General features: G+C 42.9%; 1 protein-coding gene across 8 annotated transcripts in view; it reads right to left on the reverse strand.

Annotated features, from left to right (window-relative positions):
* The window catches only part of eif4g3a (eukaryotic translation initiation factor 4 gamma, 3a), a 48,866-nt gene that overhangs the window by 7,421 nt on the left and 27,161 nt on the right, over window positions 1-14,284 (reverse strand). For all 8 annotated transcript variants that reach the window (XM_042407479.1, XM_042407478.1, XM_042407474.1 and 5 more), the window contains 14 exons: window positions 13,076-13,861; window positions 12,302-12,390; window positions 10,434-10,722; window positions 10,142-10,266; window positions 8,699-8,818; window positions 8,151-8,306; window positions 7,621-7,818; window positions 6,728-6,874; window positions 6,314-6,550; window positions 4,670-4,774; window positions 3,180-3,318; window positions 2,678-2,799; window positions 964-1,054; window positions 203-323 (listed from right to left, as the gene is read on the reverse strand). In XM_042407479.1, coding sequence (XP_042263413.1) covers window positions 203-323; window positions 964-1,054; window positions 2,678-2,799; window positions 3,180-3,318; window positions 4,670-4,774; window positions 6,314-6,550; window positions 6,728-6,874; window positions 7,621-7,818; window positions 8,151-8,306; window positions 8,699-8,818; window positions 10,142-10,266; window positions 10,434-10,722; window positions 12,302-12,390; window positions 13,076-13,861 — 2,725 coding nt within the window. The remainder of the gene's footprint in view (window positions 1-202; window positions 324-963; window positions 1,055-2,677; window positions 2,800-3,179; window positions 3,319-4,669; window positions 4,775-6,313; window positions 6,551-6,727; window positions 6,875-7,620; window positions 7,819-8,150; window positions 8,307-8,698; window positions 8,819-10,141; window positions 10,267-10,433; window positions 10,723-12,301; window positions 12,391-13,075; window positions 13,862-14,284) is intronic.

A 14,284-nucleotide genomic window follows, 5' to 3' on the forward strand; every position in this document is an offset into this window, starting at 1 on the left:
GAAAAAGGCAAACGATTGAGCAAACAAACAAAATAAACAAGAGTTCATGAGGATGTTACATCACAGAATGGAGAAGCACTTTAATATGAGAACAATTTCTTTAACAAATGTGACTCTAATGCAGTCCTGCTGACAATTTAACAATCAGAAGTACAAAGATAACCTTGTTGACAAAGACAGATAAGACCCAGTGTTTCTTTACCTTCCCAGAGTTCTCCTGGAGTCAAAGTCTGGGTTCTGTGGAGGAGTGGTGGAGGGTTGAGGTGAAGGTGTAGACTGCAGCGCAGAGTAACGGTTGAGGCTGCTGCCAGTCCGTGATAGTTCTGTTATGAAAAAAAAAAGAGACACAGGAATGACAAAAACTAGCAGCAGATCAACTGTAGAGATGTTGGACTTTTAGAGTTAAGCAGTTCTTTAAACACAGACTGTAGTAACCAGGGAACTATAAATTTGTGTAAACACGCTGCAGATGAGTAACCAGATTTCTCCCCTTCCCTCGACCTTATTTGGAAGCGCTGTTTCTCTGAGTCACTATATTTGCAACAAACAACAGACTAATATTTCAAAAGTTCATTGCTGACCGAAAGGAAGAACAGAAATTCTCCTGCAGGCTTCAGGCTCAAATGAAATGTGTGACATTCAGTCAGTGGCAGCTACGATCTGACCCTGAAACATGATTGTCAACGTTGAGATCTGGCTGCTAATTAAACACAAATGATGTTGTTTGTCAGGATCAAGCACTTTAATCTTTTACCATCAACTCTAGCTGGAGCATGAGACACCCAGAGAGCTGATAAATATTAGGATTCATATAAACAGGTTTGGAAGATACATTTTCCACTTCCATGTTGGTTTTGTTGATTTAGTACCACGATGTGTCTCGAAGGTAAAAAGATGGGGAGAGAAATGATGTAATATTTCAACCTGCTGTGGTGTCGGTCAGTTAATAAAGTGTCATCTTACCTGAGTCGCTTGCTTTGGCTCCTCCACTGCTGCCCTTCACCCACGTGACTTGAGCCCGAGGGCCGAGCTGGATCTTCTCATCCATTTGAGGCTGCAGGAGGAGAATCACGTGTTTATTCTTAATGAGGAAAACATTTTGCAAATGAGACTTAAATCTATGAGCACATGAATTCCTCTGAGATACTGTACGCATGTGTTACACACCGAGAATAACAATTTGCTGACAGGTCACAAAGGTAAATGCTGATCAGTTTATTTGTATTCAGGCTCTGATTAAATGAGGACAAGTACAACACAAAATACTGAGTATATAACATGTAGTATATGACATGAATTGTCCAAAAGGTTTAGTAAAATGAGTGTCTCCTTGCACAACTAACACTGAGAACATGACCGAGTCCTTCCAGCAGGGGGAGCGCTGAAAAAAAACAACAACTTGCTATTTTTTTTTTGTTTTTACTACACAGTAGAACCGAATGGATCCAGCAGGGGGACTTTGTACTACTGTACATGTAAACCACAATAATGTAGATCAGATGAGGACAGAGAAAGTTTGTGTACACAGCTTAAGTTGAGCCACAGGATTCATCTCGGTGCTGTGTAAACAGTTATCTCCTGTGTACAGAAACCTTCTACTGAAACCTACAACTATCTGTGAGGGAGCTTTTTGACTGAAGCGGAAAAACACTTGAACGTGAGACGGACTTGTCATGACATGAAGAACAATCTCACAAATGTATTTTAATTATCACGTAGACCCGATAATATTCACCTGAGGTTTAGTGAGTGTAAAAAAAAAACAACCTCCTGATACAAAATGCTGCAACAAAACTTTTTAGGCTTTTTTTTGGGGGGGGGTCAAAACAAGATGAGTGATCAGTTTCTAATCTGTGATCGTTCCTGATGTCACCGCAACACTGAATTGATCTTCTGCTGATTGGATGAATTATTTAACTAAACTTATTATTGTGGTTTTAATCATATTGATATGATGTCATCATACAGGGATATAAATACTTTACTTAAAATTGACTGTAATGTCCCGTCATATTTGACAGATTATGCCAGTGTGAGTATTTTGTGGAAGGTCGGGAAGAGATTCAGACAAACACTCTTCAACCTCACAACTAATAAAATACTAATAGTTCATATTAATTGTAACTATCAACAGCAGCTCATTTATTTTGTGGCTCTGCTGGTCGTTTGCTCACAACATTGTGCTGTTACGGAGCACAAGCAGATGTGTTTTTTCCAGGTGCGATCTGTTGGTGTCACAGCTATAAAACCTAGACTACATTTATCAAACATGCCTGGAATGGCTCTGATCTAAGGACGTCTTTATGTTCACTTTAATTTCAGGGTACAGATCTGAGGTATAAGATTACTATGAGACTGGAGGTGAGGATGTTTTTGCACACACACACGTGCACAGTATCTTGGTTATGAGTTTTATCTTGGTTTTTATTATATATGCATGTAACATAAGTAACCACCAGGTTATTTATGTCACTGTATACATGATCTGTATGGAGGGATGTGAGCGAATCAAACTGTGTGGATCTCAAAATAAGCCAGAACTTCCTTCCGCCTGCGGTGTGCCTGTAGACTTCTTCCAGTATAAGGTGTAGCGAGTGGGTTTAATAAAACACACACATTGGGTGTCAGTGTGTAGCCACCTTCTGCGCCTAAAAACAGACCTGGCATCATGTCTCACCTTTGAGATCTTTGGGATCTTGGTGGGGTCAATGGTCCTGCTGTTCTTTGTCATGGGCACAGTGTTCCAGGTCTCTTCTCTCTGCACGCGCTGATCTCTCTGTTCTCTCTGTTCTCTTGGATCTACGGGAGCGAAGAGAGACACACCCACACCCACACACACACACACACACACACACACACACACACACAAGCAGGGAACATTTAAAATGAGCTCAGTGATATTTACATTCATTAGAGTCAAACGAGGAGCTGTCAAGAGTGACGTTTTTGACTGTGACTGCCATATTTGATGAAATATTATAGGTCAGCTAACAGACAGGAGGGTAGAAGGGGGGGGGGGGGGGGGGCGGGGGGGCTTCCTGTCTGCTGTTGGGCACAATAGCGTCTCTGCAGGCTATAGGGACAGGAAGTCTGCCTGTATGCTTGCAGGCTTCCTGAGTCACTGTAGTTGTGCCGATGTGACGCTAAGCCTTAAAGAGGATTTAGACTGCAGGCCTGACCTGGCCGTCTCTTGCTGTCCTTGGAGAGCAGCTGCTGGTGCACTTTTCTCTGCTCCTCTTGCTCTTCAATCTTCGCCTCCTTGTGGATCTGCTCGATAGTTTTCGGGCCCTGATCGGCTCTTCTGGACACCCAGTTGTGCTGTTGAAAAAAAGGAGAGCCAGCAGTGTCAGATTCAGCAGGTTTCAAACGGATTCTTTTTCTCGATTTAACTTTAAATGTCTTGAGAATATAAGTGGATTTTATCATATCGGCTACATCAGTTCAAAAATAAAAGAAGCTGTCGATCACAGAGGTATATCAAAAATTCAAGGGATGCGACAGACAAACGTGTTAACATCTGTTCCTGATCCTTCATTTGAGCCGCGGCTCCGTAGCGCTGAATGTGCCGGTTTGTTTTGAAACGGAGAGGAATGCTGCACTGCCTCGGTAGCCTTTCTGATTTTAATTTCAAATCTGACAGGAGCAGCACGGCAGGACTCGAATCCCTGTTTCTGACGTGCGGTAATAAGAGACAGTGACATTGACTTAAACAGCTTGTGTTAGGTAAGAGTTAGGAGGGAATCACGTTTAATCAGTGCAGATGTTTCTATTAGAAAAGCCTGATATTACAGGTCTCACGTTAAGTTATTCGCTCTTTGTTTATTTCTCTTTCCTGTGAGTAATTTAATTGTATTTTTTTTAATTATATCTATGAAAAAAAGGAAATCATTTGACATTAATATCATTAATGGTGTTTTTTCCTTCAAGATGGTGTTTCAGCAGTGTCTTTTTATTCATTCACTATTTTAAACTGTTCATAGACAACGTTACAACATTTTAGTACATTAGTATGCAGAGCTTTTATCATGAGTCAGTGTGACCAGCATTAAAAAAGGCCCTCACAACCTACTTTCTTTACTAAAAAAAAAAAAAAGGTGATGTCATGTACTTCTGTGCACCAATCAGGATTTAACAATATCTGAATCAGAGTCTGAAGGCAGTTGTGGGATTGCTTACCACACCCTCACAGCCCAGAGGAAGAGTTTCACTCTTAATAATAATACTACATGATGTTTTTTTTCCCAAAACTGTAACTTTGCCGGCTGTTCAGTGGAGTAAATTGAATCTTATAGAAGCATATTGAAGTTTTCATGGGATTTAAGAGTCAATTAGCTCCTCTGTCATTGAGCACATACAGGTAAGCGTACAGCGTGTGCCTCAGGTTGTTTTGCTTCTCCCACAGAGTTTTTTTTCTCCCATCAGTCTCTCTTAAAAGGTTCAAACTCAATAACAAGAGCAGTACGTAGTAGATGTTCATTTAGCAGAATATAATCAGAATATCCAATTTCATGTTCCAGAAGGTCAGAAAGATCAATGAAACAAACCTCTGTGGGAGAATACATTGTGACCTAGAGATAGCCTGAACATGAGGCTGGACTTTGGACTCAGCTGTGCGACTGTGCGGATAAAATAAATATCACATGAATGAACCACAAACACACACACTCACCAATCTCAGGTCTATAACATCCTGCAACATAAACCGTATCCGAGATGACGTCTTCCTCTCCTTGACGATTTTCTCCATCTGATTGAAATACTGATCCATCCGAGGCTGACGGGGGAAGAGAGAAAGAGAGGGTTAAGTTTTGAGACGTGAAGGTTATGTTCTCTACGTCTCTAGACAGCAGGTTTTTAGGGATTTCCACATGATTTCGCTCAATTGACCGATTGTTCGCTTTATTACTTGGAGCAGGAGCGGTTCCTGAACACCCGAGACTAAATTGGAACATTTTGGGCGACAGCAGAACAAAAACTGTAACAGCCTAAAAAGAACAGCTGCAATTCACATTAATGGCCCTACATTAAAACTGCCTTGTTGAGGAAATTATCACATTAAACAGGATGAAATATACCAAAAGGACAAGACGGATGTTTCCTAACCATAATCTGTATGATTTAATCCACTACAGATTGATTAATCTCAACAGAAAAGGAGTTGATGGGTCTTTTTTTTTCTGCTGGTCAGAGGGCTTTTCTTTTGCAGGGTGACTAGTAGCTGATAAGGATCAAACCACATATCACAGTACAGCGAAGAGAGAGCAGAGAGGCCCTCGGGTCGGTTGTGTCTCTACAAGCATCTGAGGACTCTCGCTGCGTCCAGCTGGGAGTCGCTGATGTCTACAGGAGAGCCAGTCAGACAGAACGAAGCAGAGCATCCACTGCGGGGGGAACATGAGGATATTCCTGTTTCCTCATAACCTACATACACAGCATCTCCCCCCTCTGCCTCTGGAACGAATGTAGCCCAGCTGGTTCGAGATCCGATCCCCACCAGAACCGTCTCTTTCATGTCTCCCAAAGCTGTGTTGCTGTAGATCGGAATCACATCCAGGCATACTGACACACTGACGTCAAAGGGCTGCTTACTGGGCATAAAGCTAAATTTATGACTTCAGCTCTGCAAACAATCTCTGAGTTTCTTCACTTTCGTCTTTACTGCAGACGTAGACGAAACATCGGGCTCGTTCAAGGTCTTATTCTTGTGCCAGTGAGCCTCGAAATATGTTATCAACAACTTGAACTCATGTAGCTCATCACGCCGACAGCCTTGAGGTTGTTCCAGTATGTATGACGCAATGAAAATATAACACAACTCCAACTGACAGTAACGTCCACAATTACTTTTAATATATTTTAGAGAAAAACATCTGCTAAATCACCTACTGCATTTTATTCTTCTGAATATATTAGGGCTGCAGATAATTACTATTATCATTATCGATGAATCAATTAGTCGTTTGGTCTATGAAATGTCAGAAAAAGGTGATAAATGTTTCCTTAAGCCCAAGGTGCAACCTCAAATGTTGTCCTGACCAAGAGTCTACAACCTAAAGATCCTTGAGGACTAAAGAAACCAGAAAATATTCACATTTAAAAAACTTCTTTTCTACACCAGAGGCTTCAGACACCTTGTTTTGGAGGCTGTCTGAGCCACTACAATCTCCTCCGAATTACAATCGCAGCTGTGCCCATTCTGATTTCCAAACAAGTCTGCAGACCTGACCCGAATGCAGCCGTTTTACTGACAGACCTAGAATATTACTGAGCATTAACCGCTCGCTCCGTAAAGCAACTTTCGTTTCCGTCTCACCTTGGCCTTCTCGAAGTCGAGATCCTTGCCGATGGTGGTTAGCAGCCTGCACAGGCACTCCAAAGACTCCTCGTCGTGGTTCTTCAGCAGCTTCACCACGCAGTCGTGCATGATGGCCTCCGTCAACATCTTGAGCTTGAAAAGTTCGCCGATGAACTTTATGTTGCCGATGGAACGCCTTCTGGCTTTGTCCTTGGCTTCCTCCAGCTCTTCCTGAAGCCGCTCACGCTCCGTCGACTGAGGGGGGACAGAAGAAATACAGCGATGTTACTTCTTATTCACGACACGCTCTACATGAAGCGATCCAGGGCTAGCGGTTTGATTCTCTACAGGGTCAACCGTAGAAATACAAACAAATATTTTGGAACAGAATAGAATTGCGTGTCACATTTGAGTCATTCATAGACCACGTACCGATGCAGCAGAGTCCAGCTCTTTCTGCTTCCTCTCAAACACCACATCGTCCACCTTGTCTTTCTCAAACTCCTTCTGGCAGCGGTTTAGCAGCAGCTTGCGAAAGTTCACTGTGGTGTTGGGTTTGTCTGTCATTTGCACTTTAAGCTGCATATAAACAGTAGACATAATGGACGTCGTTAAGAAACAGAAGTATAAAGATGATTTAAGTGATGAACTAAAACCTTCAAATTATGTTTAATGTTGAACAGTGAATCAGGTCTGCTGCAGACGAGGCAACAAGAATAATGGTTTTTTGCAAGTTATACTGAAAGAAATTACTTCACAAAAGCAGCAAAAACAGATTGAATCATTTCCAAGTTTGGATTTTTTTACACTTAAAGCTCTAGTATATATGTATATATGCTATTCATAAGGTTACCGACTGATGGCAGTCAGTTTCTCTTAAGAATAATAAAATGTTTGTCCTACATTGCTGTTAGAAGTATCTCAGTAAGCGTATGCAGTTTTAATAAATACTGACCCATTTGTTAAGTTTATTTAGAGTTCAGCGAGAGTTCAGTTTTTATGTTTTACTACAAACAAATGTGACTCCAAATAGGGCAACAGCAGCCTTCTCTTCCTCTCCTACTACTGAAGATAGTAGGTGTTTACATCTTTTGCAAGTCATTGGTTTGGAATTCTGAATTTTTTAACCTTTTTAAATCATTATCGTACAACGATTCCTGTGTCATCTTTTCCATCTGGTATTCATACTTTTCCCCCCGCCGACATCTTCCCGTAAAGTCGATTTACACCAGCGACCTCACAAACACCAGCCTGTTTATTTACCCAAAATTTTACACACTCTTCTGCTCTGATGGTAACAATGACTGTTTAATGTCAGCGCTCACCGTGGCGAGGCAGCGGCACATGTTTCCGTAAGCGACAGAGAAGCTGGGCTCATCGATGGCCTTCTCGAACACGAGGTCGATGACTCCTTTGAGCCTTTCTTCTGTGTCGATGGTCAGGTCCGTCACCTGCTTCATCAGCTGGTTGAACTTCTGAGGCGTTAGCTTGTTCAGGATGCTGCGTACCTTCCTGAAGAGCTCCTGAGAGGAAGTGATCAGGAAAAGATAGAGGTCACCGATTAAACGTTCAGCCTGTTTGGAGACTATTTTGCAATGATCATGACAAACTAACTCATTTGTAGGGCTGCCTATTACTGGTAGGTTTTTGTTAAGAATACCACTTCCTGTTCCACTTTTATAAAGTAGGTTCTTTTCCTCACCACTGTGTTAATTATGCAAAGTAATTGCATTCTGTGGTTGTTTAAATTAAACGATTGACTTCTCTTCAATCATTTTGAAACAAGTCTGGTTTTGATAGCTGATGCTTTATAATACTCATGTTTTCCTTTGTGTGTGTAACTTTTTGGCCCTACCTGTGTTTTCTGCGCCTCAGGGTCCTCTGGGGGGGACTCTCTCTTCATGCCAGGTTTCCAGGCATTCTCGGACTTTTTCAGCTGAACATCGTCGTTCACCGACACATTCATGATGATCTTCCTGGGCGGAGGCCGCCGCGTGCCGATGTTCATAAGCTGAGAAGGCAACGAAAGAACAGGTTGTCATGATTACACAGTTTTTTTCTTTAAATCTGTCAACATTACATATCGTCTGTTACTGTTTGAGTTCGTGTGTCCTTCTAATTTTAAAATGCAAACGATTCTCTGCCAGGAAACTTTGCTCATTATCTTGTGAAACATCACATCTTTTGTACAGGAAAGCCTCATCACTGACCTGATATATCTTCTAGTTGTCTAATATGTTGCTACACTCTAGTAGGTTAAAGGATTAATTCAACATTTTGGAAAAAGTGATCTGTTGTGCCAGAGTTTTGAGATAATGGAAAGTGCAGTGAGGGGAGTGTGTGTGTGTGTCTTTATGAATGATTGTGGCAGCTTGTGTGTGTGTGTGTGCATGTGTGACTCACTGCAGCGCCTCTTCCTCCGGTCATCTGCCTGCCAAAATCTGCAAAGGCAGGTGTGAAGTCAGGTCCTCTGGAAATTACCCTGGAATCCACCACTCGAGACAGCACCTTGTTTTGGTTCATCTGTACGACACATAACACACACACGACATCACACACACACACACACACACACACACACATAGAGTCAGACGATGAGCAGAACAGCAGGGGGAGCAGTGATACTCTAATAACACTGGCAACAGGGTAAAAGGAGTCAGCCTGGTGAGAATGTGTGTGTGCGTTTCTAACCCGGTGGTGCCTTAAGGTGACCCGTTGTAACTGATGGTCATACTACATTACCAGCTTTTGGTTTATGTGTTTTTACTGTACAGGCGATAAATTACGCTGGGCTAGTTCAGCAGGCTGTTTCAGTGAGAGAAAGTCAGAGCCAGATGTGGAAGAGAAGGAAGGAAGAAAGGAACGCAGGAGGGAGAGAGAGAGAGACAGAGAGAGAGAGAGAGAGCGAGATAGTTGTGGGGGAGGAGAGAAAAGAACAAATCCAGCTCATTGTCTTTCAGCTGTCCTTGACTTCTTCGCTACTCTTTTCCAGTGAGATTTCACTTTCTCCCACAGAGAAAAAGGAGACTATGGGATTGTACATCAGCCGGTCTGGTTGTTCTTTTTTGGAGAGGTGGGGGTGGGGCATGTACTCTTTTAACGCTGCCAAGTGTGACATAATAGCAATGTGATTTTAATCAAAACAGCATTTCAGCGGGCCATACGCTCCACCCATACGTATGTGCGGATCAGAGGAATGAACCGAACTCTCTGTGTGTGTATCTTTGATTCAATGCACAAAATCTAAAACGGTGCCTGTGTTTACTTGAGCCGAAAATGAGGAGCCCCGTTAGATAAAAAAAAGGTTTATTCAAAACTAGGGCTGCGACAAATCTTCATTCATCGAATCTATCTTTTAATCGCTTAATTGATTAGTCTTTTAAAAAACCTCAGCAATGCGTGAATAATGCCCTTCACAGATTCCCAGAGCTCAAGGGGACATTTTCAAGTTTTTTTTTTGTCCGTCCAACATGTTAAACGTGAAGATATGTGATGTGCAATTACATCACAGAACAATTTATCTATTTTGAGAAGCTGTAACCACTGGATGTTTGGCATTTTTGCTTGATAAACACACATATAATTTCTATTTACAGAGGCAAATATAGACTGAGACTGTGGCTATAATTGACAAAAGATCCAGGAAAAGCACGAGCCGATTGCCATGTGAAAGGACACGTTTAGGGCCCCATGAGGTGGTTGGTTACCTGCTATGTAAACTTACAGTACACATAACATTTCTTGCCATCGATTTACCTACAACTGCCTGAGAGCTTTAAAGACAATAAAACATTTTTTTTTAATCAAGGTGCATGCAGGTTTTTCTGCAACAAGCGGCTTGTTTACCTTGTCAAGCACCACATCGCTGATCGGTGGGAGCCCCTCAGGCTTCTGTATGCAGGCAGGCATGAACTGGAAGCCCAACAGGAAGTCCCTGTCATACTGACGCTTCCCGCTGGCCTCAGACAGGTCTGGACCACCGAGCAGGGTTTGAGAAGGAAGGAGAGAGAAACATGTGTAAAAAAAAGTTTAAACTCACAGAGATAATTAAGGAGGGGCAGGATACTTTGCTGATAAAACATGCTTTTTCCTATTGTAGCTTCAAATACATCTGTCCAAACAACAGGCTCCTTCTAACCTTCTACGTCCTGTGGAGCCCCTGTGGAGTTCTCCTTGTCTCCGTGGGTGACCCCGCTGTCGCTGCTCTCCGTCTCCGAGGTGTGGCCCGCCCCGTTCCTCATGGGCTCCAGCTCGGATTCGCCGTTCTCCTCCGGGGCGGCCGGCTTCCCGTCAGCGTCGGGGCTGCTAGCAGGAGCCGGAGCAGTGGTGGAGCTGAAGCCTGACGGTAGGGGCACAGGGCTGCTGCTCAGTGGAGCTGACTGCAGGGACTGGTCTCCGGCGGGCTGATCTACTGGCCTGGGCTCGTCCTGTGTGGAGGCGAGATTTAGCTTTCAGATGCATGACTTATTTCCCTAATATCTGTCAGTGAGCATTACGTCCCGCTTATTAACCTTAAGCGATATTATACATTCCTAACTGCTGAACGGTTGAGCTTATGGTGAGGATTTAAACGACAAAAAAAGACACTTAATTGAAAAATAAATATAACTCTAGTAGCATCACAAATTATCCAGGCAATACTTGCAAAGCTATAAGGACATCATCTGCAGAGAGAGATGGACACATACAGAAAGGGTAAAAAAAAAAATGCAGGAAAAGAAAGTGAGGAAGGAATGAATAAACATCGAGTGAAGGCAGGGGACTCAGGGATGAAAAATGATGAAATGCAGAGAGGGCAGAAAGGGTCAAGTACAAACAAAAAAAAGGGGGGAAATAGGAGCAGCAGTAACAGCGGACAGACTTACTCTGGTTTGATTTATTACATTTCTATTGTCATTTAACTATTATTATGTGAAATATTATCTGTTCATGCAACGCCATTTGCACTCAGTAAAAAAGGGATTTGTTTTAATTCTATTCTTGCAGTAAAGCCCAGTTTTCAGTCATTGTAATTGTATATTTTTAGACTTTTTATTAGTCACGTTAAACTCTGAAGCCAGGACGTGAACTTCCTGATTCGACCTGTGAATTGTCCCACAGCAGCGACCCTATACAATAAACAATAAAGGAGAGGAAGCCAAAGAGGGCCAGAGTTGATTATACATACAGTGGGCTGGGTGAGCAATAAGGATGATGGATAACTCCTTGCCGTCGTTGTCGGACGATAACGACACCCTGAAGTCATTTATGTCTGCTTTCCCCCACCACACATGTGGAAACATTTTACACTTGAACTATTGCCTACATCGTGCCTTTTCCTTTTCTCTCTCACACAATCTCTGTCCCCCTTCTTTGATGCTTTGTAGGCATTGTAAGAAGTCTCTTTACAAAATGAGATACCGAACATGTGAAAAATCTGACGAAATAGTTGAAAAGTAGGTCAGTTTTACATGATAATTTATCGCCTATTTGACTAAACATGACCTCTGAACACAAATAGATATATACTGTATATAACTTGAAGGTGAAATGATCTAAAATTTAACATAATTCAAATTCAATGTATGTGTAGGACTTTAAAGGTCCAGTGTGTAAGATTTAGTGGCATCTAGAGGAACAGACTCAGCAGAAAGTATGTTTTAATTAGTGTATAATCACCTGAAAATAAGAATCGTGTTTTCATTACCTTAAAATGGGCCCTTTATATCTACATAGGGAGTGGGTCCCATTACACGGAGGTCGCCATGTTTCTACGGTAGCCCAGAATGGACAAACCGAACACTGGCTCTAGAGAGGGCTTTTTGTGTTTTTTTGTGGCCACCGTAGGTTCTCCAACACACTTGGAAGGGGAGGGGGGAGGGGAGGTGTATTTATTTGGTTGCAATCTGCAACCTCACCACTAGATGCCACTAAATCTTATGCACTAGTCCTTTAAATACTCAATATAACCGGTTCAGTCTTATCATCTCGTCCTGCGTGGTGAGCAGTGCGGGCGTCTTTTCTTACCTCGTCCTCCTTTTGAGGTGCATCTCCAGCAGAGATCCCTTCATTTGGTTTTCTCCAGGTCTTTGGTATAGCAGAAGCAGTTTGATTTACTGAAGTGAAATATAAAAGCAGAAACATGCAGTCAGCCGCAGCCGGGCAGCAAACAATCAAACCATAATGGTAAATATCTGATCTGAAAAAACAGAAAGGGAAGAATATAATAATTTTCAATTATATACAACTAGTGCAGCAAACATAGATCACAACCAAGACATAAAGACTCCCCATTTCCAATCTCATTTAAAAGAAATATGTTACTATTTCTTTTTACTAATCCCGCTTCTAGCTTGTCTAAACTTACATAAATGTATCTTTAAGAGTGAGGAGAGATAAAAGATCTGATAAAAGATTTGTTAGCAGTGGAGCTTGACAAATCCAGGTATTCTGCCAACAGGGAACCGGATCAAAAGAACGCATCCCTACTTCCTGGGAATCAACTGTGTCAGTGTAGTGTTTGATAAGAGATTATTTGCAGTGTGTGCAGTGTGTGCTGTATGTGCGTTAATAAAAACCTAAAATCCAAGGACATGTCAGATCTACTTAATTTTGCTATTTAGGCATAATACCATAAAAACATTATTGGACTCATAAAAAAAGCTCAAACAGTTAATTACTCCGCTGCTTCAAGTAACACTGAAACAAATGATCAAGGCAATAGTATGTTTTATAGTACACTTTTAAAATGTCACATCTGGGTTTGCCTTCACATGCAGTCACAAGCAACAGATCCGCTACCTGTAGTGGGACTCTTCCTGGTGAGCGCTTGTTGCTGGGACTCTGTTTTGCTGTCAGTAATGCCTCCGTGTGCCTCTGTCCCTGCACTGGGGACGAGGTCTTTAGTGTCCAAGGACTTGCTCGGCTCATCGGCCTCTGTTGTGGCCTGCACTAGAGGCGGAAGGCCAGGTGGGAGCATAACTGGCGTAGCTGGGGCAGGGCTTGAGGTCAGGGTGACTGGCACCACAGCCACAGGTGCCATGGGGGCGAGCGCAGCAGCAATGGGCACCTCCGGCCTTATGTCAGAGGGCAAGGTTTCAGAGGAGGAGGCCTGTCTGTAAGCAGGAGCAGAGGCCTGGGGCTGGAGTGCAGCTGTGGACAGAAGAGAAGGCTCATGAGCTGGGGTGTCTAGTTCAGTCCCAGGGTCTGCAAGGCCATTCAGAGCTTTGGGAGCTGGCGCTGGCGAGGCGGCCAGAGTTCGTGGGGCTTCTGAGAGAGGCTTGTCTGTGTTGGGAGTCTGAGGTGGTGCCAAAGACGACGGTTTGTGTTCCCCGACAGAGGAGGAGGAGGGAGACGACGCTGAGGCAGCGGACTCCTTGGCTGAGGGACGTTCACTGGTGTTGGCCACTGTAGGTGGGAGAGTGACAGGGGCGGTCAGTGAGGCGGGGAAGGGAAGCTCTGGTTCAACTGTAGGAGAGGGCTCAGTTACGGGAGTGTTGGCCTCCAGTCTCTCCACGGGGGCTTCAGGCTGCACAAGCCCGGGTGAGGAAGACTTCTGGACAACTGGCTCCAATTTTGGCGTTTCATCTGGAAGGAGGAAGAGGAAGAGTGCAGATAAATACATGCCTTCCGAATTTAATCAGCTAAGGTACAGGTTATATTTGCATCATATACTGTAATAATAGGTTTTCTAAATAGATGATGTATCTAAAGATGCTTGGATGGAGACATGGCTTTGTGTAGCCTTTAAACTAATAAGCTTTTCATTGAAAATGAGGCCATCCCTATAATTATGCCACCTACTGCAATTAATGTCAATTAAGAGATTGTCACCGAGACAGACCGAGGGTTAACAAACAAGCCAAACAACATTCTCCGACATCTGCGTGAAGGTATCACTTATGGAGGATTAAAACTGCTGTATGAAGTTTATAAACAATTTCTACACAAAGGAAAAAGCTAAGTGAGAGAAAAGCAAAGAGCCCTGCTGACGCTGCACTCTAATTTGTA

The sequence above is a fragment of the Thunnus maccoyii genome, chromosome 3, assembly GCF_910596095.1.
Source record: "Thunnus maccoyii chromosome 3, fThuMac1.1, whole genome shotgun sequence".
NCBI lineage: Eukaryota > Metazoa > Chordata > Actinopteri > Scombriformes > Scombridae > Thunnus > Thunnus maccoyii.